This window comes from Mauremys mutica, chromosome 3 (genome assembly GCF_020497125.1).
Source record: "Mauremys mutica isolate MM-2020 ecotype Southern chromosome 3, ASM2049712v1, whole genome shotgun sequence".
NCBI lineage: Eukaryota > Metazoa > Chordata > Testudines > Geoemydidae > Mauremys > Mauremys mutica.
The window spans coordinates 154,378,527-154,404,518 of record NC_059074.1 but is presented as its reverse complement, the minus strand read 5'-3'; the positions used below and the strand labels follow the sequence as shown (position 1 = coordinate 154,404,518).

Genomic DNA, 25,992 nt, shown 5'->3' with positions numbered 1-25,992 from the left:
ACAGTAGTGCAGATTTCAGTTAAACACAATGGAATCCAGTATAGTTTATTATTAAAGAAAACATATAAAGCCTTTCATAAGCCTCTGGCAAATCAAACAGATCAGAGGAAATCAAGCATCATTAGGTTGTTAATTACAACTAATTTGGTTTGTGAGCTGCAAAAGAAAGGAATATGGGTGGGGGGAGACTCTTCTCAAAGTAGAGTAATGGTCACTTTGAGACTGTAAATTTGTCTGGCCTCTTGATTGTTTGGGGAAAAAAGCCATACTCAAAGCGAAATATATAGCGAAGTCCACATCACTAGTCCAATCCATCCTGGTCTAGTCACACACCTCCGTAGCTAATGTATCTTTGCGTCAGCTAGTGCCACTTCCCCTCTTTTTGGCATTAGATTAAAATAACAGTGAGAGATTTTTAAAGACATCATCTCAGGCTAGTTTTAAGATGCAGCAGTTAACATAAGAACATAAGAATGGCCGTACTGGGTCAGACCAAAGGTCCATCTAGCCCTGTACCCTGTCTACCGACAGTGGCCAATGCCAGGTGCCCGAGAGGGAGTGAACCCAACAGGCAATGATCAAGTGATCTCTCTCCTACCATCCATCTCCACCCTCTGACAAACAGAGGCTAGGGACACCCTTCCTTACCCATCCTGACTAATAGCCATTAACGGACTTAACCTCCATGAATTTATCCCGTTCTCTTTTAAACCCTGTTATAGTCCTAGCCTTCACAACCTCCTCAGGCAAGGAGTTCCACAAGTAGACTGTGCGCTGTATGAAGAAGAACTTCCTTTTATTTGTTTTTAGTTTCTCTGCAATAACTTTATCATCTTTAAGCGCTCCTTTTGTATCTCAATCATCCAGGGGCCCCACTGGTTGTTTAGCAGGCTTCCTGCTTCTGATGTACTTAAAAAACATTTTGTTATTACCTTTTGAGTTTTTGGCTAGCCGTTCTTCAAACTCCTCTTTGGCTTTTCTTATTACATTTTTACACTTAATTAGGCAATGTTTATGTTCCTTTCTATTTACCTCACTAGGATTTGACTTCCACTTTTTAAAAGATGCCTTTTTATCTCTCACTGCTTCTTTTACATGGTTGTTAAGCCACGGTGGCTCTTTTTTCGTTCTTTTACTGTGTTTTTTAATTTGGGGTATACATTTAAGTTGGTCCTCTATTATGGTGTCTTTGAAAAGCGTCCATGCAGCTTGCAGGGATTTCACTTTAGTCACTCATTGTACCTTTTAATTTCTGTTTAACTAACCCCCTCATTTTTGCATAGTTCCCCTTTCTGAAATTAAATGTCACAGTGTTGGGCTGTTGAGGTGTTCTTCCCACCACAGGGATGTTAAATGTTATTATATTATGGTCGCTATTTCCAAGTGGTCCTGTTATAGTTACCTCTTGGACCAGCTCCTGTGCTTCACTCAGGACTAAATCGAGAATTGCCGCTCCCCTTGTGGGTTCCTGTGCCAGTTGCTCTCATGGTTGGTTAGCCCTGTTGCTAAGTTTGTTGCTATGTTGGGTCCAAATTCTTCTCATCAACTTGGCTGTGTTGTGTGGGGAAGACAAATGTACAATGAATGGGAAACATATCTTACTCATGAGACACTTTAAATAAAATTGCACAGGCAACCTTACTTCTGGCATTTCCTAACTTTTGAGTTCTCGATTTTGCAACCATAACAATATTCTTTTACAGTATTTTTTTCTATGTAATTTGCTAGGTTTTAAAAAAAACAAACTGAAAAAAATTAATTCCTTCATCTGGCATCAGACTGAGATGGGAGTGGGCTATCAGTAGGACTGGAACCTTTAAATCCACCACACTGACCTCTGTCACTTGAGCTAATGAAGTACTGATAGTGATAGCAGGTTGTCAACCTCTTTGTGGACCCGCACCAGAGGGCGATGACATGCACTTTGCCAGTGGGGTTCTCAGATATTTGCTGATAGCAGGGGCATGGTGAGTCTCAGGAATCTCTGGCTCAGTTTTAGATTCTGGAAGGGAGTGTAGTCTTCTGCTAATTTCTCTTGCCTTGTCCCCTCCAACCTGTCCCTGTCCCAGTCCTCTCTCGCCCCTGTCCCTTGGTCTGAGTCCTATTTTCATTACATACCCAGTCCCAGTCTCCACTCCTCAGGCTTCTTATCCCAGACTTCTTGCCCAGCAAGTCATAGTATCCTTCTCCAGACTCACTGAGGCCCCATCTCTCCCTTGTACTTCTAGTCTCTCCCCTCCCTAAACCCAGTCCCAGTTTCCTTGTCCCTGCCATCTCTCCATCCAAACTCCAGCTGTCCTCCCCACCCCGTTCCTGGCTCCATATTCCAATCTCTTTGCCCAATTCTCCTTCCACACCCCAGCCCCTTGTGAGATCTATCTGCCCTCCCCCCACTCCTATTCCCCCCAGGACTGGTTCATAGTGCCAGTCTCCTTACTCAGCCAGTCCTAGTCTTCCCCTTTCTCCACAGCTCCTTGTCCAGTCTCAGTGTCTCCACACACACAACCAACTTGCTTCTATTCCCCACGTTTCCATCACTGACTTCCAGTCCCAGTCTCCACTCCTCACAGCTCCCATTCCCAGTCTCCTTGCCCAGCCAGTTATAGTCACAGTTTCTCTCCTCCCCATCTTCATTCTCAGTCTCAGCAGACTCCTTGTTCCCTCTCACCATCTTCTGTGCCCTCTGCATTTAAATCAGACAGTTCCCTGCTCTTCCTGAGCACTGGCAGATGGGTCATTGAGAGCCCAGGAGAGACAAGCTCTCGGGGATTCATTTGCTTGAGTTTCTATTGTCCATTGCATGAGCAGCTGACTTTTCTGACGGAGGATCAGAGTTATTAACAAGTTATTTATCTGCCAACTTGAAATGCCATCCTTTCTGCTGCCAGATACCCCTCCCCAGGCAGGTTGGGGATCACAGGGCCGTAAGTGGTACACGATTCATAAACCTGGTTAACAAGCCCTGGGATTTGTTCACACCTCCTCCTTCCCAGCAGGCAGCTGAACATTTACCCTAGAGTAGTACCAACAGAAGGAATGTGCTGCTATTCTCTATAGCAAGCACAGTACAGCAGCAGAATGCAAGAACAAAGGTTGGGAGTTAAGGAATTGGACTAGGACTTGAGATCCAAATTCAGTTTCTGGGGCTGCCACAGACTTCCTGTGTGACCTTGGGCAAGTCACTAAGGGTAACATTTTCAGCAGCTCCTAAGCAATTTAGGCGCCTAAGTTGCATTTCCAAAGTGACTTAGACACTCATGAAACTAAGTCTTATGAAAATCAATGGTGCTTAGGAGCCTAAAATGCACTTTTGAAAAGGTGACAGAATCCTAATCCATTTAGGCACTTTTGAAAATGTTACCCTTAATCTCTCTATGCCTCGGTTTCCCATGTATAAATGGGGATAATTATATTGTCCTACATCACAGAGGTATTGTGAGACTAACTTACTAATGTTTGTGAGGTGTTCAGAACCTATGATGATGGGAACCATATAAGAATCAACAGGGTCGACGGTCCATAGGAATATCAGTGCTTGCATGGTAATATAGCTGGCACGTGGTGCTGCATTTTGTCCCCAGGTACCCAGTGCTTTAGGTAAGATTGAAACCTTTTGATTTTATGGTACGGAAGAATTTCAAGTATTATAATCACTTCGTTCTTTCTTCTCACATTCCTCTATCACTGCCCTTTATAATGACCCACATCAAGATCACATCTGTAAAGCCCAAGTACCCTACTGTTAAAAACTCAATCCATTCTGAATGGAGACATTTCAGCCACCCTGTGGCCACTCTCTTACCAATCTCCCTTATGGGGAGAGTCAAGCTTGTCTGCAAAGAGCTGCTTCATGAAGGACCAATTCCACAAATACAACAATAAGGCCTGTTGTTTATTTACTAGCAATGGATGAACCTCAGAACCTTTGGCGCTTGGGTTCAGTTTAGATAAGTGTCCAAAATTTGCATCCAGAGTTAATCTAAGCCTCTTGAGTCTGGAAGATAGAGCTGGGAATCTCATGACAACAGGCTTCCCTATAAAGGTTCCATTACTTCCAGCTTCTTTCTGGGCTGGAGATACTGTGAGACTAGGACTCTCTTACTCTTCAGTTTCTTGTTCCATCTGATATCTTGCAATTCAGAGAGATGCCTGGAAACTCAAAATAATGGGAGAAAGGCTTGGGGAGAGGAGGGGAGGAAAGGGTACCCATGCTTCTTTGAACCTCAGAAAAGGTTTGTTTTGAATCTTGGCTATAGGTTCAGGTCACTTATGTTATCCAAGCCAGTTTGCTTGTCCCTACTTTTTACCCACATTGCTATTCCTGGCCCTTTTTACAATGGCTTCTGGCACCTGGACCTTGAATAGCTCCTATGTGCAGAGAGGTGACAATCTTCACCTCTTTGTGCCTGTGGAAACAGCTGTCCCAGAGCTGGAATTCATACCCAGGAGCGGGTAGACAGGGGTACTACCACCTTCTTCTGTAAGGGCTCCTCCAGGAGAGAACAGCAATAACTTCTTGAAGGAACTTCACAGGAACCATTTTTACACAGACTCCCAGAGATGCACTAAGAAAATACATCTCCCAGGTGCCCCAACACCAGCCACTTTGAGCTTCTTGTGTTACGGAGCCTCTGCTCTGAGTGAACTTTCCAGTGTCTGTGTCCCATTGCTCAATAAGAGAGGCAGGTCCCTGATCTCTACATTTCACCCGGCTTTCATCTCTTGCTTCCTGCATCCCAGTAATGCATTTAAGAAACCTCAGGTTGAGCCTGTCAGGGCCATTAGTTTGATAACTGCATGTTTACAGTTGTGCAAGTGAACCCGCAGCATCAGCACCACCGTGACGTCCCTAAGAGTGCATTGATCAATATGAGCCCAGCCAAAAGTAATTACAGCTAATGTGATCTTTGGCTTGTGTGATGGATCACAGACTGTAATATTTCCTTCTTAACCAATCAGATTAAAACAAAGAACTATGTTTCTGTAGCTAGAGAGACAATAAAACTTCAGCTTCAATTCCCTGAACTGACCCCGCTCACACAGCAGGAAGCTCAGTTTAAGAGGTGTTGTTACTCAGTTGCATGAGTATAAATCCAGAGTAACTCCATTGACTTCACCGATGCGATTCTGGATTACACCTGGGTAACTCAGAGCGGCCTCTAGCCCACAGTCTTTGTTGATTCTGTTCTTGTTCAGGAAAACCTGTTCCAGCAGAAGTAGTGAATGTTCATCACAACCAACCATCCCTATCCATTCTCAGACCAGTACATAGCAAAAGACTTTCTCAACCCTGCTCCTGCTCATCATGGCTGGAACCTCTCCATGCCCTGTGGGTTGGCAAGGGTGTGATGGTAGTAGCACAGAATTACTATAAATGATATTGAAGCACCCAGAGCTAGTCTGTGACACCAACAGCCTGTGAACACAATAAGTGCATGGCATCCTACTCTAGCATCTGGTCCACATAGATGATGAGAACCCAATACTACTACCAGCTAGTGCACTTCCTCAAGTGTAGATGGGCGGTGATTTGGTGCTGAAAGTCCCAGGGTTCTGTGGTGGCTGTTGATCCTGGGGAAGGCAGGTTTTTGACATGAAGTTCATAAAGAACGTGTCAGAGTCATTGCTTCATCTCCCTCAGGTACTTCTGGGATGGTTATTAGATGAATGCTGATTGTGTGCTCAGAGCTCTGTACAATGGAGACTTGATCCCTAAGAACATAAGAATGGCCGTATTGGGTCAGACCAAAGGTCCATCCAGTCCAGTACCCTGTCAACTGACAGTGGCCAATGCCAGGTGCCCCAGAGGCAGTGAACCTAACAGATAATGATCAAATGATCTCTCTCCTGCCATCCATCACCACCCTCTGACAGACAGAGGCTAGGGACACCATTCCTTACCTATCCTGGCTAATAGCCATTAATGGACTTAACCTCCATGAATTTATCCCATTCTCTTTTAAACCCTGTTATAGTCCTAGCCTTCACAACTTCCTCAGGCAAGGAGTTCTACAAGTTGACTGTGCGCTGTGTGAAGAAGAACTTCCTTTTATTTGTTTTAAACCTGCTGCCTATTAATTTCATTTGGTGGCCCCTAGTTCTTGTATTATGGGAACAAGTAAATAACTTTTCCTTATTCACTTTCTCCATACCACTCATGATTTTATATACCTCTATCATATCCCCCCTCAGTCTCCTCTTTTCCAAGCTGAAAAGTCCTAGCCTCTTTAATTTCTCCTCATATGGGACCCATTCCAAACCCCTAATCATTTTAGTTGTCTTTCTCTGATCCTTTTCTAGTGCCAGTATACCTTTTTTGAGATGAGGAGACCACATCTGTACGCAGTATTCAAGATGTGGGCGTACTATGGATTTATATGAGGGCAATAAGATATTCTCCGTCTTCTTCTCTATCCCTTTTTTAATAATTCCTAACATCCTGTTTGCTTTTTTCACTGCCGCTGCACACTGCGTTGACATCTTCAGAGAACTATCCACAATGACTCCAAGATCTTTTTCCTGATTAGTTGTAGCTAAATTAGCCCCCATCATATTGTATGTATAGTTGGGGTTATTTTTCCCAATGTGCATTACTTTACATTTATCCACATTAAATTTAATTTGCCATTTTGTTGCCAAATCACTTAGTTTTGTGAGATCTTTTTGAAGTTCTTCACAGTCTGCTTTGGTCTTAGCTATCTTGAGCAGTTTAGTATCCTCTACAAATTTTGCCACCTCACTGTTTACCCCTTTCTCCAGATCATTTATGAATAAGTTGAATAGGATTGGTCCTAGGACTGACCCTTGGGGAACACCACTATTTACCCCTCTCCATTCTGAATATTTACCAGTTGTTTCCTACCCTTTGTTCCCTGTCTTTTAACCAGTTCTCAATCCATGAAAGGATCTTCCCTCTTATATCATGACAGCATCCTTACCACTAAGATCACATAGTCTAAACAGGCAAACCGTCCAGTCCGGACACAAAGCACCAGATAAGGTTGGTTGATCACACAGCAGTGTATATCCCTTTATTTTTAATTTTAAAATGGCCGCTCTTTGTGTGGCAGAATCTTGTTGAAAGGCTTTGTGGAAGAAGCTTTTTTGACAAGGAATTCTCAAGAGGAAAGGGTGGTGCCAAGAGCAAGCTTGTCTGCGTGAGAATTTTGCACTGATTTAACTAAAGGTGTCATTTTAAACAAATTTCATTCAACCTGTGTCAGTGTGGACACGTATTTTTGTTGAAAACAGATTTATTCTGGATTGTTTTTAAATCAGTTCGGTACCAGTTTAAGCAAAATTGAAACACGTCACTCTTAAACTGTAATCGGTGTCCAGCTAAAAGCCAATTTAAATTAAACCAATGCAACTTTATTGTGTAGACAAAGCCAGATTGTGGGAATTTCAGGCATAGGAGGAGATGCAAAGTTGAAAGTGGCAGAAGGTTGCAAAAGGTCAGTGATGAATTATTAACACAGTAAACAAATGACTAGCCCAGAAACAGGAAGAAACAGAGATGGGTTTCTGGGTAGGCAAAAAGACACAGAAGGAAAAGGGCTTGACGGCAGGACTGGCAGTGGTTAGGTTTTAATCATAAGATTTCTGATGCTCCTGGACACGCTGCAAATACCATACAAATAGCCTCTCTTCTAATATTTCAGCCTCTCTTTCGGTCCCAATCACAGTTCAGAAGTGCCACAACACCCAGACACAAATGACAGATCACTGAACAACAAAAAAGTGATTTTTTTTTCAAGTCACACTACTTGTGTCCATCAGTTGCTGCATGATCCAATTTTCTCACCTGGCTAATGTCAATGGGTTGTTTTGTGATTTGGGCTGGATTGTCTTTTTCCTTCAGCTTCAGTCTTTCCCAGGACAGCTGATATTTACAGGGATTTTGTAGTTTGCATCAGAGAAAGTTCTGTGTAGGATACTGCGCTGGTGTTTCTCGGAAGAACTCTGAGTCATATTAGTTAATCAGATGAAGGAGCTGAAAGGAGCAACAGAGCAAGTATTAAGCAGAAGAAAATTGCATTTGTTGGCTCTTCACATGCAATTATACCAACTGAACCATTGGCATAATGCAATAAAGATGTCTGCTGAATTGCATTTCCATATTAAGCAGCAGTAAACTCAGTGAGCAAGCAGCTCCCCCCTCAAAAGTAGTATGCAAAGTAGTGATGGAAAGTGTGTTGAGAGTACAGTAGTAGTGGGGATGGTGGTCTGACCCTCTGTAGACACAAATCTTTTACACTATCTAGTCCTTCACATTTGCTTTCCCCCAGGGGTTAAACTGAGGAGGAATAGTGGTGGCACTGTACTCAGACTACATCCACAATGCAAATTCAGCAGCATGCCCCTGCTGAAATGATCAAAACATATTGCTGTGCAGTTATATTGGAATTACTACTCTCCAGAGTTACCCATCCAGTTGAGATGAATCGGGCAGTTCACACTTTTTAGACCTATGACTTAACGCTGTCCACTCTTTCATAAACAGCTTAAATTCTGTAGAAATTGGTTTGACTATCAGGGGAGGTTTTCGAATAGCCATGCCATGCTGACTTGGTCCCTGTTTTACCCTCTGTTCTTTTCTGTTATCCTTTGTGGCTTCTTATTAGATATGGATTAGCTAATTCCAATAAAATAAGAAACATCCTTCATCCAAAATCTTCACTCCAAACTCCATCTCTTTTTTTTAAAGTTTGTTGTTTTTGTTTTTATTTTCAGGTGTGTTGAATTTTTTAATTTTTGTTAATTAATTGGTTAATTTTTGATCAATTAATTTTTTGATTCCAGAAAATAGCACGAGACAAATTGTTCTTATGGTAGTTCTAGCTCAGCCACTCATGCAGGAGATTTCCAGGCCAGCTTTGCCAATGACAACAGTTCAGAAAAGGTTGAAAGAAGAATCTGAGTGTCTGAATACTTCTGTGAAGCAGACCTTTCAACCATTTGAAGTTCTCCCATCATCGCTACTGAGGTGCTGTCTGTGGATTTGAGAAGTATTTTCAGGTCTTCCTCAGTGGACTGATAGATTGAAGAGGAGTGGTTGGTGAGGGTGGGTGGATGGATGGATGGAGATTGGGACTATATAAATAGTTGAGAGATAGGCTAAGAAGAGGGCTAGCTAGACTTTCCTGTAATGATACCAACATCACTAGCAAGATTTGCTTACTTCCACATAATGCAAACCACAGTATTCGCTTGTCTTTTTATGTCCCAATAATATATCACTACTTAGGCTATGTCTGCACTACAGAACTTGCAGTGCCACATCTGTACTGCTGCTCTAAGGTCTCCCATGTAGCTGCTGTATGCTAAAGGGAGAGAGCTCTCCTGCCAGCATAATTAAACCATCCCCAATGAGCCGTGGTAGCTCTGTTGGCGGGAGAGTGTCTCCTGCTGACATAGCACTGTCCGTACCAGCACTTTCATCAGTGAAACTTATTTTGGTCAGAGGGGTGTTTTTTTCACACCCTGATCAACAAAAATTTTACCAACAAACGTGCTAGTAAACAGACGTACTTAATGATACAGAGGCCTACAAATGTGAGCAAAGCCAATGCTGCTCTTTAACACCGTTTTTTCACATCTTGCCCTCAGCGTTAACCCATGTCACTTTTAATTCTGGAAAAGGTAATGGCTGCAGGTCTCACATTACCAGTCACCAAGTCACTGAATGTAAAGCAAAATTGAAAAGCTTCCTCTTTTCACAGTATTAAATATATTTCTTATGAATTGATGCAGTATATTTTGTCTGGATGCTTTCAGCGCAGAATGACTACTGGAATTAATGGGAGTGAGTAGCAAAAATCTCTCATGCATTGAGGTGAGGATGTATCGCTCCATGTTTTATGATGTGTCACTGTCTGCAAAATGTTAGTTAAAATTGAGATAGGAAATCCGGCTCTGCTGTAAGTTCCTGCTTCAGTTGCTTGGTGAAATATCACAGGGGATTTGTGAATGTTTTCACAAATACTTGGAGCATATTAGTTGTTCTGTGGTTTGGCATCATATTATTTGTTGAGCAACGGCTGCTTCAGAGGAAGGTGCAAGAAGATCCCTGAAAGACAATTACAAAATTACCTGCCCACTGGTGAAATTCTTTTCTAGCCCTTCTCAGTTAGGGTATATCTACACTGCAATTAAAAACCCACAGCTGGCCCACCCCAGCTGACTCAGGCTAAGGGGCTGTTTAATTGCAGTGTAGACGTTCAGGCTGGTGCTGGAGCCTGGGCTCAAACACCCTGTGAGGTGGGAGGATCTAAGTGTCTATACCGCAATTAAACAACTGTGGAGCCGCGCAAGCCCCAGTCAGCTGGCACTGGCCTGCCGCAAATGTCTCATTGCAGTGTAGACGTACCCCTTAGTGATTAACCTTTGCCCTGAAGCATGAGAGCTTGTACTCCTTATATGTATATTCTATATGTATATATGTATTATTCTATCTAACATTAAGTGTGGATGGTCTCTTGGCCTTGATATATTGTAACAGTGAGTTGCATGGACTGCTTATGCACTGTTTGAAAAGTATTGAAATCTTTCAGTAATGCATTACACCTGCATTACCTAATACAGATAAGGATATGGAGCATGTGGGAACAGTGAATTTGTGATCATCTCAAGGCTGAATAAATCGATTTACCCTTAACTTAAGCTGGTTTGAGCCAACAGATGCCAGTTAATGTATTTATGCCTTTGAGGAATGGCTGAGATGCTTATTGCCATTTTTGTTACACTTGTTTGGCATATTTGTGAGCAGTGAAATTGCTTTCCACTCCAGCAGAGCAAATATGTCTCATTCTTTCTTCCTCTGAGTCCCATTCTTTGATAAAGTTACTCTTTAGAATGCCTGCGTTTGTGCCACCTTGAGCTGTGTTTGTGCCCGACCCACAAATAAATGGTGAACATTGAAAATCCCAGGGCATTTTTTGCCAGTGTCAGGGGTGCTACCCTCTCCGGCCTGGCTGAATTCCAGTTTGGTTAATCACAGTACATTACCTATTAGAGCTGTGTGGGAACCAGAATTTCCCTCCTGCAGAAAATTTTGCTTTCCTCTACTCGCTCCCTCCAAAAAGTTTCAAATTTGAACAAATCGGATGTGTCACATTTTCCATGGGAAGGACATTTTTTAAAAAAAATTCCATTTCCAAAGAACCAAACAGGAATCTTTCAAAACTTTCCGGTCCTGGCTCCACAGCAGCTCACCAAGTGGGCTCCTGAGAAGCCTGGAAACCCAGGGAGCCGAGGTCCACAGTACCCCATCAGGCAGGTTCCTGCGGAGGTGGAGGAGCTGGCAGGAAATTAGGCAGGGCCTGCCAGGTTTCCATTGCAAGTTTCAAGTCCTACAGAATATGGGGATTCTGTCAAACCAGCATTTTCTGTCCAAAACCTGTTCAGTTGGAAAATTTTCTACCAGCTCTAGTACCCAGGGCCGGCTCCAGACCCCAGCGCGCCAAGCGTGTGCTTGGGGCGGCGTGCCGCGGGAGGGCGGCAGGCGGCTCCGGTGGACCTCCCGCAGGCGTGCCTGCGGGGGGTCCGCTGGTCCCATGGCTTCGGTGGAGCATCCGCAGGCGTGCCTGCAGGAGGTCCACCAGAGCTGCGGGACCAGCGGACCCTCCGCAGGTACGTCTGCAAGAGGTCCACCAGAGCCGCGGGACCGGCGACTGCCAGAGCGCCCCCCGCAGCGTGCTGCCCTGCTTGGGGCGGCGCAATTTCTAGAGCCGCCCCTGCTAGTACCTAGACATTCCCTGTGCAGTTTCAATTGATTTACAATATTCTTCTTCACTTCTTGTACTAAACAATAGCGTGGATTTGCTGTGAGCCTTTAACCAGCTGCTGTGTTTCATTTCTGGAATGGTTGCATTTCATTGGTGCATGTTTGATTTCTGTGCATATAACATATAATAATTGGTACAATATTTGGGGATCCTTGTGGATGAAAAACACTATAGTCCTGTGTGGTGCGGCTTGGCTGCGGTGTGTCCCTCAGCGGGGCTGTGGGGTATCCCACCGCCTCGCTCTAGTCCGCTGGCAGTCCGGGCTCTGCGGCAGTGTGGGACGGCCAGCACACGGTCAGGGGCTCAGACCTTTAAGCAGGGGGCTGAGCCAATAGTTCTGATAGCCCTCCAGGCCCTAGATCAGGGCGGGGCAGCGAAGAAACAGTCAGAGACCCAGGCCTTTAGGCAGGGGCTGAGTCAGTAGTTCAAAGGAGTCCCGGCCCTAGGTCAGGGCGGGGCAGCAAGCAAATAGCCAGGGACTCAGGCCTTTCAGCAGGAGCTGAGGCAGTAGGCAAAGTGCAGCCCAGGCCCGAAGTCAGGGCGGGGCAGCAATCACACAGTCAGGGACTCAGGCCCTTAAGCAGGGGTCTGAGTCAGTAGTTCCATAGCAGGAGGTCCCAGCCTCTCCAGACCAGGGAGAAGGGGGAGTCTGCCACCCTAGGAGTGGGTGGCTGGGGGGGAATCAGGCCTTCCCACTCCACTGCGTCCCAGCCCGGGGCCCTAGCAGCGGCAAAGACTCGCTGCTGTCAGTGGGGATCCTGGCCACAACACACTGACATAGGCTCAGGCAGTGCTGCAGCCAGACTGGGGTCGGCTGCCCCTGGGCTACACTCCCCCTCCTAAGGTGCCTGAGTCGTCGTAGCATCGCCGGCGGTCTCAACCACCATCGGTTCCTCTAGGTAAGTACCGGATGGTAGGCTCAGCTGCTCCTCGGGATAGCTGGCAAGAGGCAGGCTCGGCTCCTCCTCGGGGTAGCTGGCAAGAGGCAGGCTCAGCTGCTCCTCGGGGTAGCTGGCAAGAGGCAGGCTCGGCTCCTCCTCGGGGTAGCTGGCAAGAGGCAGGCTCGGCTGCTCCTCGGGGTAGCTGGCAAGAGGCAGGCTCGGCTGCTCCTCGGGGTAGCTGGCAAGAGGCAGGCTTGGCTGCTCCTCGGGGTAGCTGGAGTGGGGTAGGCTCGGCCAGTCCTCCTCTGGGTAACGAGCGAAGGGTAGGCTCGGCCAGCCCGGTGCAACCTCAGGCCTTCTGCTGTCTCCCCCGAGGGAGCTCGGCCACAGGCGTCTGGTCTCTGCTGCGGCTGCGTCTCAACTGAGCTCTGCAGGTGAGCTTTTATACTTCCGGGTCTGCGCCGTGACCTCTTAGGGGCGGGCGCAGGACCCAGTGGCTCCGCCCACGTTGGTGTCAGGGGAAGTTCATCCCTCAGCGGGGCTGTGGGGTATCCCACTGCCTCGCTACAACCTGGAATATATCATTGTTAGGGATGCTGCTGACTCAAACACCAATGGAAACATAAGTGGGCATTTGGGAATTGTTAGAGGCAGAAAATGGGATTATAAATGCTATATTTGTTGCCAAGTAAAATTAAAAATATTGAAACAAATATATCTATGGGCAGATGTTGAAATATTTTCCTCACCTTGTGAGCGTACTTTCTGCACATGCATGCACACACGCTCATACAGGGCCGAATTTAGGGGCAGGCGACCCAGGTAACTGGTTTTTGTTGTTCGTGGCAAAAGGGAAAATAGAACATTTGAAGTAACATATTTCAGGTATTCCGTATGTGGATTCATTTTTCACTAACTTCCTAAAATGTTCTGGACCTTTGTAGAATCTTGTGGAACCTTCCAGACTTTCTGAGAACTACATTTTCCTTGAATCTCCTAGAATGTTGTTAGCCATGCCCATGCAGTTATATAAGGGGCAGGACGTCCCCAGTCAGTCAATGAGATATAAAAACAAAGTGAGAGTTCAGCTGAATATTGTGAACCTTGTTTTATTGGGTAATTGTGAAAGTGTACTTGTGATTTAAGACTTGAAGAGTGTAAGTAGCGACTAATAAAGGACATATTTAATGAAATGCCAGAGACATCTATCAAACACAACAATATAAAAAAAAATACTGTTACTTTTCTTACCATGCTTAACACGTAATGTTTGATGACTTTCTAATACTGCAGAACATAGACTTTTGCTCTCCCTAATACTGTCTGTTTCTCCCAGAGAAAATAAAAGATGCCCCTGAAGAAGCCTTCAGGAGCTCAGTATAGGAAGTAAAAATCTCAATTGTAATCTAGTTTGCAGCAAGGGGCAATATTGATGGGAAAATATCTGAAACAGAACAACATACACCGGGCTTTAGGCAGTAGCGATTATCCCAGTGCAGAAGAAATTGAGGAGTGAAGCGTAAATGTTTGAAGTCCTATTACTAAGGAATTAGAAGATTTACCGGACAATAAGGAATGGGCATGTGAGGAAAGTGATAGAAAATCGTCCAGTTCTGGCAGCATAGAGGAGAGTGATGATAAAGAAGAATGTGGCTCACAGGAAAAGGAGAGTAATGACAAAGAAAAACCTGGTTTACATGAAAAGGAGAGAAACAATAAAGAAGAATGAGCCTTGCATGATGACAAAAACAGCAATGAGAAAAAGTGCACACCGCAGATCGAGACATCAGAGCCTGCTTTATGGCCAGCAATCCTAAACTCTGCCAATATTGATTGTACAATTTTGAACAGGCCAGGCAAAACTGAGGATCTGATGTTTCCAGTAAATGAGCAGAAGTGTCACTTCTCAAAGTCACACTGCAAAAGAATGCTCAAAAATGGTGAGAAACTGAATCAGCATTGGCTAGTTTACTCAAAATCAACTGACAAAGTGTTCTGTTTTTGTTGCAAAATATTTGACAAGAATGCCAAATCGTTGTTTGCACTTTCTGGGTACAATTACTGGCATAACTTAGGTGATGTTCTGAAGCAACATGAAAAGTCACCTGGCCATTTTATGGCCTACTCCAAATGGATGGAGGTCGAGTCCAGGCTCAAGCTGAATAAATACATAGACGCAGAACATTGTTAATGTAGAAACCCAGCATTGGAGGAGCATGCTTGAGCGTCTGATCTCAATTTTCCTCTTTCTCACAAGAAATAATTTGGCTTTCCGGGCTCATTGGATAAGTTCATTGAACATAATGGTAATTTCCTCGTTTTTTGTAGAGCTTCTTCGGATACATGATGACGTCACACATGAGCACCTATGTCAAGCAGTTCATAAAGAAGCTATGGACCGTTACTGGAGCAAAACAATTCAAAACAAATTGATTGACCTTATGGCAAGGAAGGTACTTGATAACATATTGATATGGCTTGGCAAAGCAAAGTACTATGCTGTAATAATGGACTGCAATCCTGACATTAATCACAGTGAAAAGATGTCATTTACAATAAGATTTATTGACGATGAGATTGGTTATATCCAAGTACAGGGACACTTTATCTGTTTCCGGTCTGTGGACAACTCTACTGGAAAATGCCTAACAGAACTGTTTATGAATGTTTTGAATGAGAGTAAAATAAAGCTTCAGGATGGCCGCAGCCAAGGCTACAACAATGATGCGAACATGAAAGGAAGAAACAGTGGCATCCAGGCAAAGATTCTGGTCCTGAATCCAAGAGCTTTCTTTATGACATGTGGCTGCCATTCCCTCAACCGGATTATATCAGATGCCGCATCATCATCTTTAGATTCAGTACCTCTCTTTGGAGTACTGCAAAGGATATACATCCTGTTTTCAGCATCAGCTATCAGGAGGAAGATCCTCATGGACAATGTTACAAATCTGACTGTGAAGCCACTAAGTGACACTCGCTGGCAGAGCTGCATTGACAGCATAAGGCCAGTGAGGTACCAAGTGACTGAGGTTTACGATGCCCTGATGGAACTGGAGCAATCGAATAAGCTGAGACTGGAATCTGATACGAGCGCAAAGCCTGACAAACCAGATCATTGACTTCAATTTGCAAGGTCAAAGGCAAGAAGAGCAACCTTTTGAACCAAAGGACTAGGTTTAACATTCTAAGGCTGTCACCTACCGTAACACTCACTATTTAATACTGGTCCACCCAATGTTGGTGCACAGTTCAATTTCTTGATGTTAGTACATTTCAGTTATTCTTAAAATTTAAAAACTTCCTATCAGCTTAGGAAATTAATTTTTTTATTTGCTTATATATGGCATCAATAAATACAGATTTACAGATCCTAGCTTGCAAATTTATTGTCTTATATGATGGGGATAAATCATGCATGCAAATCATACGTCAAAGTCGTGAAATAGGCTACAAATGCAATAAAAATAAGGTATTCAAAGGTTTACCTTTGAATGGGGGGGGGAGTGGAAGACACTTCTCGCCTGGCACGCCATTTCATCTAGGGACAGCCCTGGACACACATGTCCATCTACTTGGGAGCACTAGCCCTGGTATATGCAAGTCATAGACTGTAATCCCTCCATTTGCAGGGGACAGAAGCTTCAGACCCAAGGCCCATTTGGATAAATGAATATTGGCCTGTGAAAATTCTATTGCCTGCACATGCTAGGATTAGAATAGTTCAACTGTGTATGCAGGCTTTGCACACCAAGCTGGTGAGAGGCTAAGACCCCACTGTAAAATCAGGTCCAGAATCTTTTTAGCCTCTGCCCCCAGCCATAACGGTTTAGATCAGGGGTTCCTAAACTTTTTGCCAGCACAACCCCTTTTTAATAAAATTTCCTCCCAGGAGTCCAGAGAGCATGGAAGATGCCATTTTGTAGAGCAAAATTGTGTCCTCCGTGCATCATGACTTCACACACACCATCCATGCGAGGTCATGCTGTGCGGAGCAAAATGGTGTCCTCCACCCACTAGGAATCGCCATGACTCCATCTGCTGAGGGCAGGACCCCATTTGTGGTCACGATCCACAGTTTGGGAACCGCTGGTAGAGATAGTTGACACTAATGAATGGGATAAGAGGCTAAGGTTTTGATATTTTCTTCAGCATATGTTTGTCAGGTCACTAATTGGCATCTTTATTGGCATTCTTAGGATAAGGCTAAGCACTGCAAGAGACATGGAATCTAAGCTATAGTCTCACCCCAGCTCCTTCTGGCTCAGAGTTCAGACACATATGTTGGAGGTAGGGTGGCTGGTGAAGTTGAAAGTGTTAGTTGCTCTCAGTGCTTCTTCATGGTGATGGTCAACACAAGGGTTAAGCGCCACTTAAATCCCACTTTAAGACTTCAGAATAGGGCCTAGTGAGATTTAAGTGATGGCTAGATTTGCTGGCTATCTGCACCAGAGTGAATTCCACCCTCTGTATATTGTCCACATAGTCGGACAAATGCTACACAGTCTTCCTGGCAAATGTTCATTTGAATTTTTAATTGCATTTGTTTTAGTTGCACTTTCACTACTTTGGTGTTTGTTTTCTCTGACTATTTGATGGGTCAAAGGTGAGTATTGGCCAAAACAGACAATTTTAATAAAATATTGTAGAGTTTTCACAGAAAAAGAATTTTAAATTTGTAATCATGATTAATTATAATGGAAACCCCATTGAAAGAGTTAATGCTCATCCAATCAAAGAGCAAGTGTAAACATACCACATGGCCTTTGCATGCAATCAAAACATTCATTTTAATGCTAGCAGACAAGCTACAGGCCAAGAATTATTCCCAGAAACTACTTGGCAAATAATTTTGAACAATAAATAAGTCTGAGAAATGACACTCCAGTCACAGACAGGAAAAAGAGATTAATGATTGTATAAATTATTCATTATAATTTATTAGCTTGGCTCTGATTCTCAGTGCAGTTTTTTATTTCATTTTTTCTTTAAATTGAAAGCTTCAGTTTATTAACCCAATTAGTGGTCTGATCCAAGATGTCTGAATCAGGTCCAGAGGGTAGAAGAATATAGGCCTAAATCTTCCAAAGTGACAGTGATTTTGCGTGCCTCTGTTATTGGGTGTCCTGATTTTCAACATACTGGTGCTCAGCACTTTTTGGACATCAGGCCTCTTTAAAGTATCCAAAGTGGGACCCAAAATCCTTAGTTACTTTGGAAAATTTAGACCAGAACATATTACTTTTTGGCAGCCACGGACTGGATAATTATGGTGTGCTGAAGGTACTACCCCATCACGCATTGCTGAACAAAGGAGAGTTGTACTGTATGTTGCATGACCGCATTACAGTTGTGTGCAAGTGGAAAATGCTATGCTGCTATCCCAGTTGCTTAAAGGGTTGTGTTTCAGTGTTGCTGTTTCATCTGTGGAGATCAAAGTTGTGTTCAAAATTGAATTACTCTAAACTGCCATGACATGCAGCAACCTGTGGAAACAGTTTCTGAGAATTTTTAATGGCTCATGTAGTATGTTGCAGTTGTTTCTGGTACCGGGGGAAATCAGTAATACACAGGGAGGAAATAGCCACTTTTACTGGAAAAAGGCCACTTCTGAGGTTGTATAGACATTAAGAGAACCTTGGATGCTTGTTTTGTTATTTAAGACTTCAAGCAAGTGCTGTATTTAATACATTTTTTAGATCAGTGTGGGTTTTGTGGGGAAAAAGCCTGAGTTTAGTCTAGATCCAAACTTTTTGAAACCCGTCGTCCTAATGTTTTTTAAAACCAGGATCGACTTCCCCCCAGGCTACGTTCTGTTCCTGCTTGATCCAGCAGTAAAGTTGGACTGCCTTGCAGTATCAAACAAGAAGGCGATTCTGAACTAGGAGAAAGAATGTGGTCCATAAGTCACTACAGTAGTGATTAAGAGGGAATACTGAGAACACCTGGTGGTGGATATTAGGAGAAATCCTGGCCCCTTTGAAGTTAATGGCAAACCCCTCATTGACTTCAAGGGAGCCAGGATATCACCCATTATGTTTTATATGCAACTCATCTTCATATGTTTAGGTTTCTTCATGAAGAGAAAAGTTTCTTAAAAATTAGAGATGCAAAAAGACTTATAATGTCCCAAGCAGCCTACCCTCAGGGGCCAGTGCAGGATTGGTGCCTCCACTGTATCTTCTTGAGCTTTATCCACACTCGTTCAAACTATGGAAGAGAGGAGAGGAACTTCCACTCAGTTCAGAGAAGCCATCAGACAATTGGCTTCTTATCGGAATTCCAAACTTTTGAGACTCTGGTTATTAAAAATTCATAATAAACTTCTTGTGATCTAGCTTTCCCCAGTCCACCAGCTTTTTGGAGATCAATATAATAGGAGGCTCACAGGAGAGAAAGCACACATTTTTAGTTAACTGCACAAGCACTCAGTTCCATCTGAGTCTGCTGAGGGCTCTGGAAACCTCAGGTCCATACTGAACACAGGTATTAGCATAGTCACTCCCACAATAGCATTACATCACCTTTAGGGCTTGTCTACTCTGTTCCTAAATAATTCTATGTGCAGACAGATTTTCACCTGAGAGATAAGAGCTGTTTCTTATTATTCTAGACTAAGATACTCACCTACCCATTTTACTAAGCATATGCTTCAGTGCAGCTGGTTAAGCCACTATGATAGCTGGAAGGAGAGGCCTCAGCTTTCTTTCTGGCAATGAAGCAAATGAACATAACAACTTTCTGGCTTAAGACTGTCCGTATTTGAAGGATCATATCCACAGAAGCATTGTGTGAAAATTCTGATAAACATTCTGTTTAGAAACCATTAGTTTCTGAGATTATATTTTCTGAGGTTCTCTTTCCCCATTTTTGTTTTTTGTTTTTCACCCATTATCTATATAATCTTCTTATCTAGCTAATCTATCTAAAGTGTTCTATGCTCCTGCCCATAGCTGTAGTATCTGGGCACCTTCCATGCAAAATCAATAGCAAAGTCCCCGGCAGACTTTGTGGTGTCTCTGGCACTTCTCCCTTTCCAGGGTCGAAACGGCTTGAGATAGGGATTTTTTTGGGAGGTGGGGAAATTGGGAGGAGGTTGGGAATAGAAGGGGATGTTTATATTGTGAGGATTACATATGGTAGAAAGGTTTTCTCAAAGAGGGTGGCTTTGTAATGTTTCCTGAAGATGGTCAGGCTCTGGATTAAGAAAGTCATCAAGAAAACTGGATACTTTATTTTTAAGGCCCTGGTCCAAACTTCCATTGATGTCAATGGGTTTGGAACAGGCCTTAAGCCTAGAAAGAATAGTCAGGTGGATAGAGCACTGGAGCTCAAGAGACCTGGATTCACTTCCAGATTTTGTCACAGACTTCTTGTGTGAGCATGGGCAAGTCAATTAATCTATCCTGTGCCTCAGTTCCCCATCTGTAAAATGGGGATAATACCTCCCTATCTCATAAGGGTGGTATGAGGATAATTTTTGCTAATTGTGAGGTGCTCCTGAAAAAAGCCATATTTGTAGATAGCTCTTCTGCACTATATTTCTTGATCTCTTCTATGTCAAATCCCAAACAGCTGTTGTGATAATAAATAATTGTTGCTCTATTTCACTGAGGGAATCTCACAGCTTTACAAATGTTAATGAATTTAGCCTCACCACAGTAGTAGTATTATCCTTCCCTCTCACCCCCAGGAAACTCCACCAGTAATAGCAAGAGTGGAATGGCTGGCATAAACCACCTAGTGGTGTTTTGACCATCCTGTCTAGACCAGCGCTGGCTTAGATGGCAGAGTGGTTAAAATGCTAGCGGCCAGTCTGAGCTAACACTTCCTCCCTGTTGCTATCACCAGTGCAGCTTTATATGTTGTAATGAATTGGTGGGAATGTTGAAAAGTAATGCCACTGCAGACGCAGCTAGAAGGGTGAATTGGCTTGCCCAAAGTCACGGTTACAGATATTTCAAAAAAATGTTTTAAATCTTTCATTTTTAATGACAGTAGAATCTTACTAATGGAATTTACTGGATTTTGTGAATTGGCATATAAGCAAAGACCGCCAATAGAGAAACCAAGGACACGTGCATCAAATGCAGTTTGTCCAGTTAGTTTTGATTATATATAATGCTTTAGAGTACATTAGCAAATGTTGCATATATAATTTGCAGAACTAATGAGGTCTTAATAATATGAGGCCTCACAACAGTGCTGGCTCTGGTGGTGAAGCTGCAGAGAAATGGGGAGGTATTGCAATTTCATCTGTGTGAATTATGAAGTGTGACGATTAGCAAGATTCTACTGTACAAATCTATGCACATAGGGCCAAATCCCCATCTGGTGAAAATAATTACAGTGGAGCTATGCTGATTTATGCCTGAGGGTGATAATGTATGGCGAATAATGTATACAGCTGAATCCTGGTTATGTCAATCTCCGTTATCTCAAACTCTCTCTTATCTGAAACTGAGCCATGATTGCTTGTGTATTAATTACAGTGAAAATTCCTCAATTATCCAAAATCTCAGTTATCCAGAATTATTCTCATTCAGGCCCCAGTAACTGAGTACTGTATATTCTTATTTAGTAAATGACAGTAGAGTAGCAGGGAGGTAAATTGCAATGGTCTAGTTATTAATGGATCACACATTATTCATGGTCCAGAGGACAGTGCACTAAACTTGGGTTCTGTTGCTCATTCTGCTATTTACTTGCAGTGTGACTTTGAACAAATTACTTTGCCTCCCTGTGACTCAGTAAAAGAGAGGTAATATTCCTCATTGTGAGGCTGAGGACTACAGAAGAAAATCACTGCATAAATGCTAAGTATTGTTATGACATGCTAGATTATGAGGACCCTTGTGAATGACTATCCTTTTTCCCTTAAAAACAGATTCTGCAGATTCTCCTCTTGGTCCCAGTCCAAGGAGGAGCAAGTGAAAAGAACAGTGAGACTGTCATATATTCAAAGTGTATTTTACATGTGTCCTTATTCTAGATCAGTGGTTGTTCACCACATGTGGTGCCAGTGGACCGCAGGGACCCACTCAGACCCAGTGCAACGACGCCTATAGGAACTCCAATCTCAGTGTTATAGTGGGGGCTGAAGGAATTCTTCAAGGTGTGCAGATCTGGAGAGTGCCAGCAACCAATACTTACAGGTGAGGCCCTGTCATTTTCTTGACAAGTTACTGACAAGATTGAAATTTTCCCCCATCTCCAAATATGTTCTGAGCACATCAAATGACTGTTCTCAGAATATTAGAACTTGGCCAAATGTAGATGGATTTTCCTGGGGACAGCAAAAGGCACATCTCTGACCCAAAGTCTACTTCCCTGCCAAATTTCAAGTTCGTGATCCAAAGAATGGAGACACAAGAGTGCCTCAAATAAGTGGTTGGAGGAAAAAAAATAATATTGGCAAAATTGTCTGTTTTCCCTACTTTGTTGTGAGGAATAGCTAAACTGTTTTTCTGAAACCTAAAAACAGCCTGAGGCAGAGACCAAGCATGGGAAATTTCAGCACAAATTATTACAGTCTGGCAAAGTTATAAGCAACTGACAACAGGGGCTTTATATGGGAAGTGATGAGCAACCTTAGCTATATGCATCACTATCAGTCCTACCTCTAATTTAAAAGAATAATTGAGATGTGCACATACCAAAACTGAATAAACTCTCCAGGGCAGGAAACATATGTATTTTTTTTGATCTGCTAAGTGTCTATCCACCTCTGAGCCCTGTAAAACAATGATAATAAAAAAGAAAATGAGAGAGCAAGATTGACAGCTCAAGCAGTTGCACATACATGTGCTCTAACCACATAGGCAAACTCTGCCATTGCCAGCTAAATGACATTAATTTCACACTGATTTCTGCAGCACTTGCTGAATTAACGGAACTGCTCCATTAGTTCATTGAGCCGAGCAGACCTATAAACCCTGGATTAGGTCTGACATCCCATCCACTTGAGATCAGTAATGTGTGTGCAGAGGTCAGCAGCCCATAACTACCATCCACCAAACCCAAATTGCTGCTCAATAACCCAAAGCACATGCACATCCCACTAATTTCAGTGGAATGATGGGCAGCACAACAGGTACATCGATACACTAACTGGTCAAATTTGGCCCTGAATTTTCTGATTGCTAGAAACGAGATTTTATGAAATGTACAATTTAAGAAATGTTTCCACACTTTTTTAACAAATAATAATTCCCCTGCAGTGTGTGCATTGGCAGGTTTGTGCTAGTGGGTGAGACCCAAAAGTGGCATTGAGTAGAAACAAAAGTGACAAGATTGAAATGTTCCCCCATCTCCAAATATGTCCTGAGCACATCAAATGACTGTTCTCAGAATATTAGAACTTGTTTCCTAAGTTTCCTTCTTTCATTGCGAGAGCTGAAAGAAGTGCAAACTGGTAAATAAACATATACATAGTGTAGGGCCAGAAATATTTTTTTTCATTTTAATAATCTACGCTGTAGCTTATAAGATAACGAAAAAAATGTAAACTTAAATGACTTACTACCAGACACTTTTAATAACTGGGTCCCTTTCTTTTTCTTCTGTGAATTTTTATTGATGTGGGTATTTGCTACCCTGAACTAATTGTGCTTGTTAGTGTGACCTTTCCAGTCTTATGCAACAGGCAATTCTGCTACAGAAGTGGTAAAATTAGCAGTTTAAATTTAACAGGCCTGTTTAATTGGCTACACTCTAGTCAACAAATAGAGATAGTCAGACATGGTTCAAAATAATTTAATCAGGCTACTACTGGGAAAAAATAGTTGTTGTTCCTTGATAAAAGAGCACAGTCAAAATTGAGCCTACCATAACTAAACAATAACACTGGGCCATATCGTGCTATCAATTTTTTTTTAAGCAGAACTCTCCATTCAAATCAATTATTCTGCAGTGGATTGTTAAGCAGAACTCCCTTCTGAAGACAATGGTAGAGTTCTGCTTAACACTCATTGACACATTCTGATGTAAACTGGACACTAGGAAGTTTAGACTTGAAATTAGACGAAGGTTTCTAATCATTAGAGGAGTGAAGTTCTGGAACAGCCTTCCAAGGGGAGCAGTGGGGGCAAAAGACATATCTGGCTTTAAGGCTAAGCTTGATAAGTTTATCTAGGGGATGGTATGATGGGATAGCCTAATTTTGGCAATTAATTTGGCAATTGATCTTTGATTATCAGGAGGTAAGTATGCCCGGTGGTCTGTGATGGGATGTTAGATGGGGTGGGATCTGAGTTACTACAGAGAATTCTTTCCTGGGTGCTGGCTGGTGAGTTTTGCCCACATGCTCAGGGTTTAACTAATCACCATAATTGGGGTCGGGAAGGAATTTTCCTCCAGGGCAGATTGGCAGAGGCCCTGAAGGTTTTTTGCCTTCCTCTGCAGCATGGGGCATGGGTCACTTGCTGGAGGATTCTCTGCAGCTTGAGGTCTTCAAACCACAATTTGAGGACTTCAGTAACTCAGGCATAGTTAGGGGTTTGTTACAGGAGTGAGTGGGTGAAATTCTGTGGCCTGCATTGTGCAGGAAGTCAGACTAGATGATCATAATGGTCCCTTCTGACCTTAAAGTCTATTAGTCTATGATCTTTTATTATTTTTAAACTTTTTTGTTTTTATTGAAAAGGATTTACGGCATTGGGGATGCATCTCAATCCTCAATATCAGGACACCAACAAAATAACAGACAGCAGCCTTGTGAAATTGACTAGGCCAGGCACAAAATCTGCTTGCGTACCTATTATCATGAGGATTGATGATAATGAAAAAAAAAACTAATGATGTTTTACTCACTCATCAAAAAAAAATGACTTGCCTGGGGTGCGTGGGTGAGTAGAATTTTTCAAGGCTGGCATACAGTGAATATGCATATAAAATATAACCCCAAAGAGGTGAAGCAATAAATTAAACACATAAAACTGACATTTCTTTAATACCACACAGCCCAGGGAAGATCCAAAATTCTGCAGCAACTACCGGCTGATTTTGCCGCATAGTACAGATTGCAAGTAGTGCTAAAATTACAACTCTTCAGAGTAGGTACCTGGCTTCTTCCATGTTTGCAAAAACCCGGTACGCTTTCAGTGTGTGTGTAAGTAATTAATGGCTAACAAACTAACTTGGTTCCCGAACTACAACTGGAGTCAGATGCTGTTCCGCACCCCTTAAAGATGCAGAACAGAACTTGCAGCCAATTGGAGTGTGAGTGTGTGTGTGTGTGGGGGGAGGCTATGGTGGGTTCAAACCATCTTTGTGCCCTTCTGATCCTGGACTTCTGCAGGAGCTGGAGAGGCCCCCAGCATAACCTAGACAGCCCTGGGGACATGTCAAGTTACAACAGCTTCCCAGGGCTGCCCAGAATAGCACTGCATGTCGCATCCCTGCCTCTGATATATCCCTCCCGCTCCTAACCCCCAGCATACCTCCTGTTCTCAAGGAGGGTCTGTAGAAGTCAGCCTTACAGCTGTCTGCACATGGCCTGCACCAACGGAGAAAAGACCCTCTGCTGGATATGGGGCTTTTACAGCCACTTTCTGTCACTCCAGCCCTTTCATCCAGTGTGAAGGAGCAGGAGCAGAGAGGAGGCCCTCAGTCCTGATATTGATCTATCTAATACATATTAAAAATCTGCTGGGCACTTTGGACACAAGTTTAAATATATTTTTGTGACATTCTGTTCTCAAGACACCCAGACCTAAACCACTGTGTTTCCTCTCAGCACCAGCAAGAGTGAACTTTGCTGGAGTCAGCTCCCTGCCACATCAGTCTGTCTGCTTCACCAGTCAGTTCCTCAATACTCTGCCAGTCTAAACCTTGATTTGTAGGTAACAGTCACTGAACTCCAGTTCCTGTGTTCCCCACAGACGTCTCCCTGCCGTGTCCAGTCCCTCTCACTGAACGCTTACAGAAATTATTAAGTTCGCTGCCTACAAAGAGACAATGTATACACCTGTCTGCTAAGCTAGCTGAAAACTCGAACTCAGTTCATTATAGCAACACTAAGATAACTTAATAATAAAACTAGAATAAGTTTATTAACAAAGAACAGAGATTTAAGTGATATTAAGCAAGAGAAAAAGAGTTTACAAACAAAGCACACTTTCTAGTAACAAACTTAATTTTAGCAAATTACAATCTTTTCCTAAGCACTTTTCTCACTTACATCAAATTCCCAGCACATTTAGCCCTCAGACTAGGGGATCCAACTTTCACAGGCTCAGAGGGCGCTGTTCGTTAAATTCCCTAAATGATAGATAACTAGAATGTCTTTTTGCTCTCCTTATATTGCCCAAAGTCCATTGTCTCTG

General features: G+C 43.0%; 1 protein-coding gene and 1 long non-coding RNA gene across 2 annotated transcripts in view; one reads left to right on the top strand and one right to left on the bottom strand.

The window, feature by feature from the left end:
* The window catches only part of ALK (ALK receptor tyrosine kinase), a 576,734-nt gene that overhangs the window by 478,529 nt on the left and 72,213 nt on the right, over positions 1–25,992 (top strand). Inside the window, exon 12 of the mRNA XM_045010420.1 lies at positions 21,660–21,822. Coding sequence (XP_044866355.1) covers positions 21,660–21,822 — 163 coding nt within the window. The remainder of the gene's footprint in view (positions 1–21,659; positions 21,823–25,992) is intronic.
* LOC123366743 lies at positions 1,420–23,526 on the bottom strand. The gene is made up of 4 exons (XR_006578169.1): positions 23,495–23,526; positions 22,324–22,401; positions 7,805–7,993; positions 1,420–1,551 (listed from the first exon to the last, which is right to left on the bottom strand). It is a non-coding gene; the product is annotated as an uncharacterized LOC123366743 (long non-coding RNA).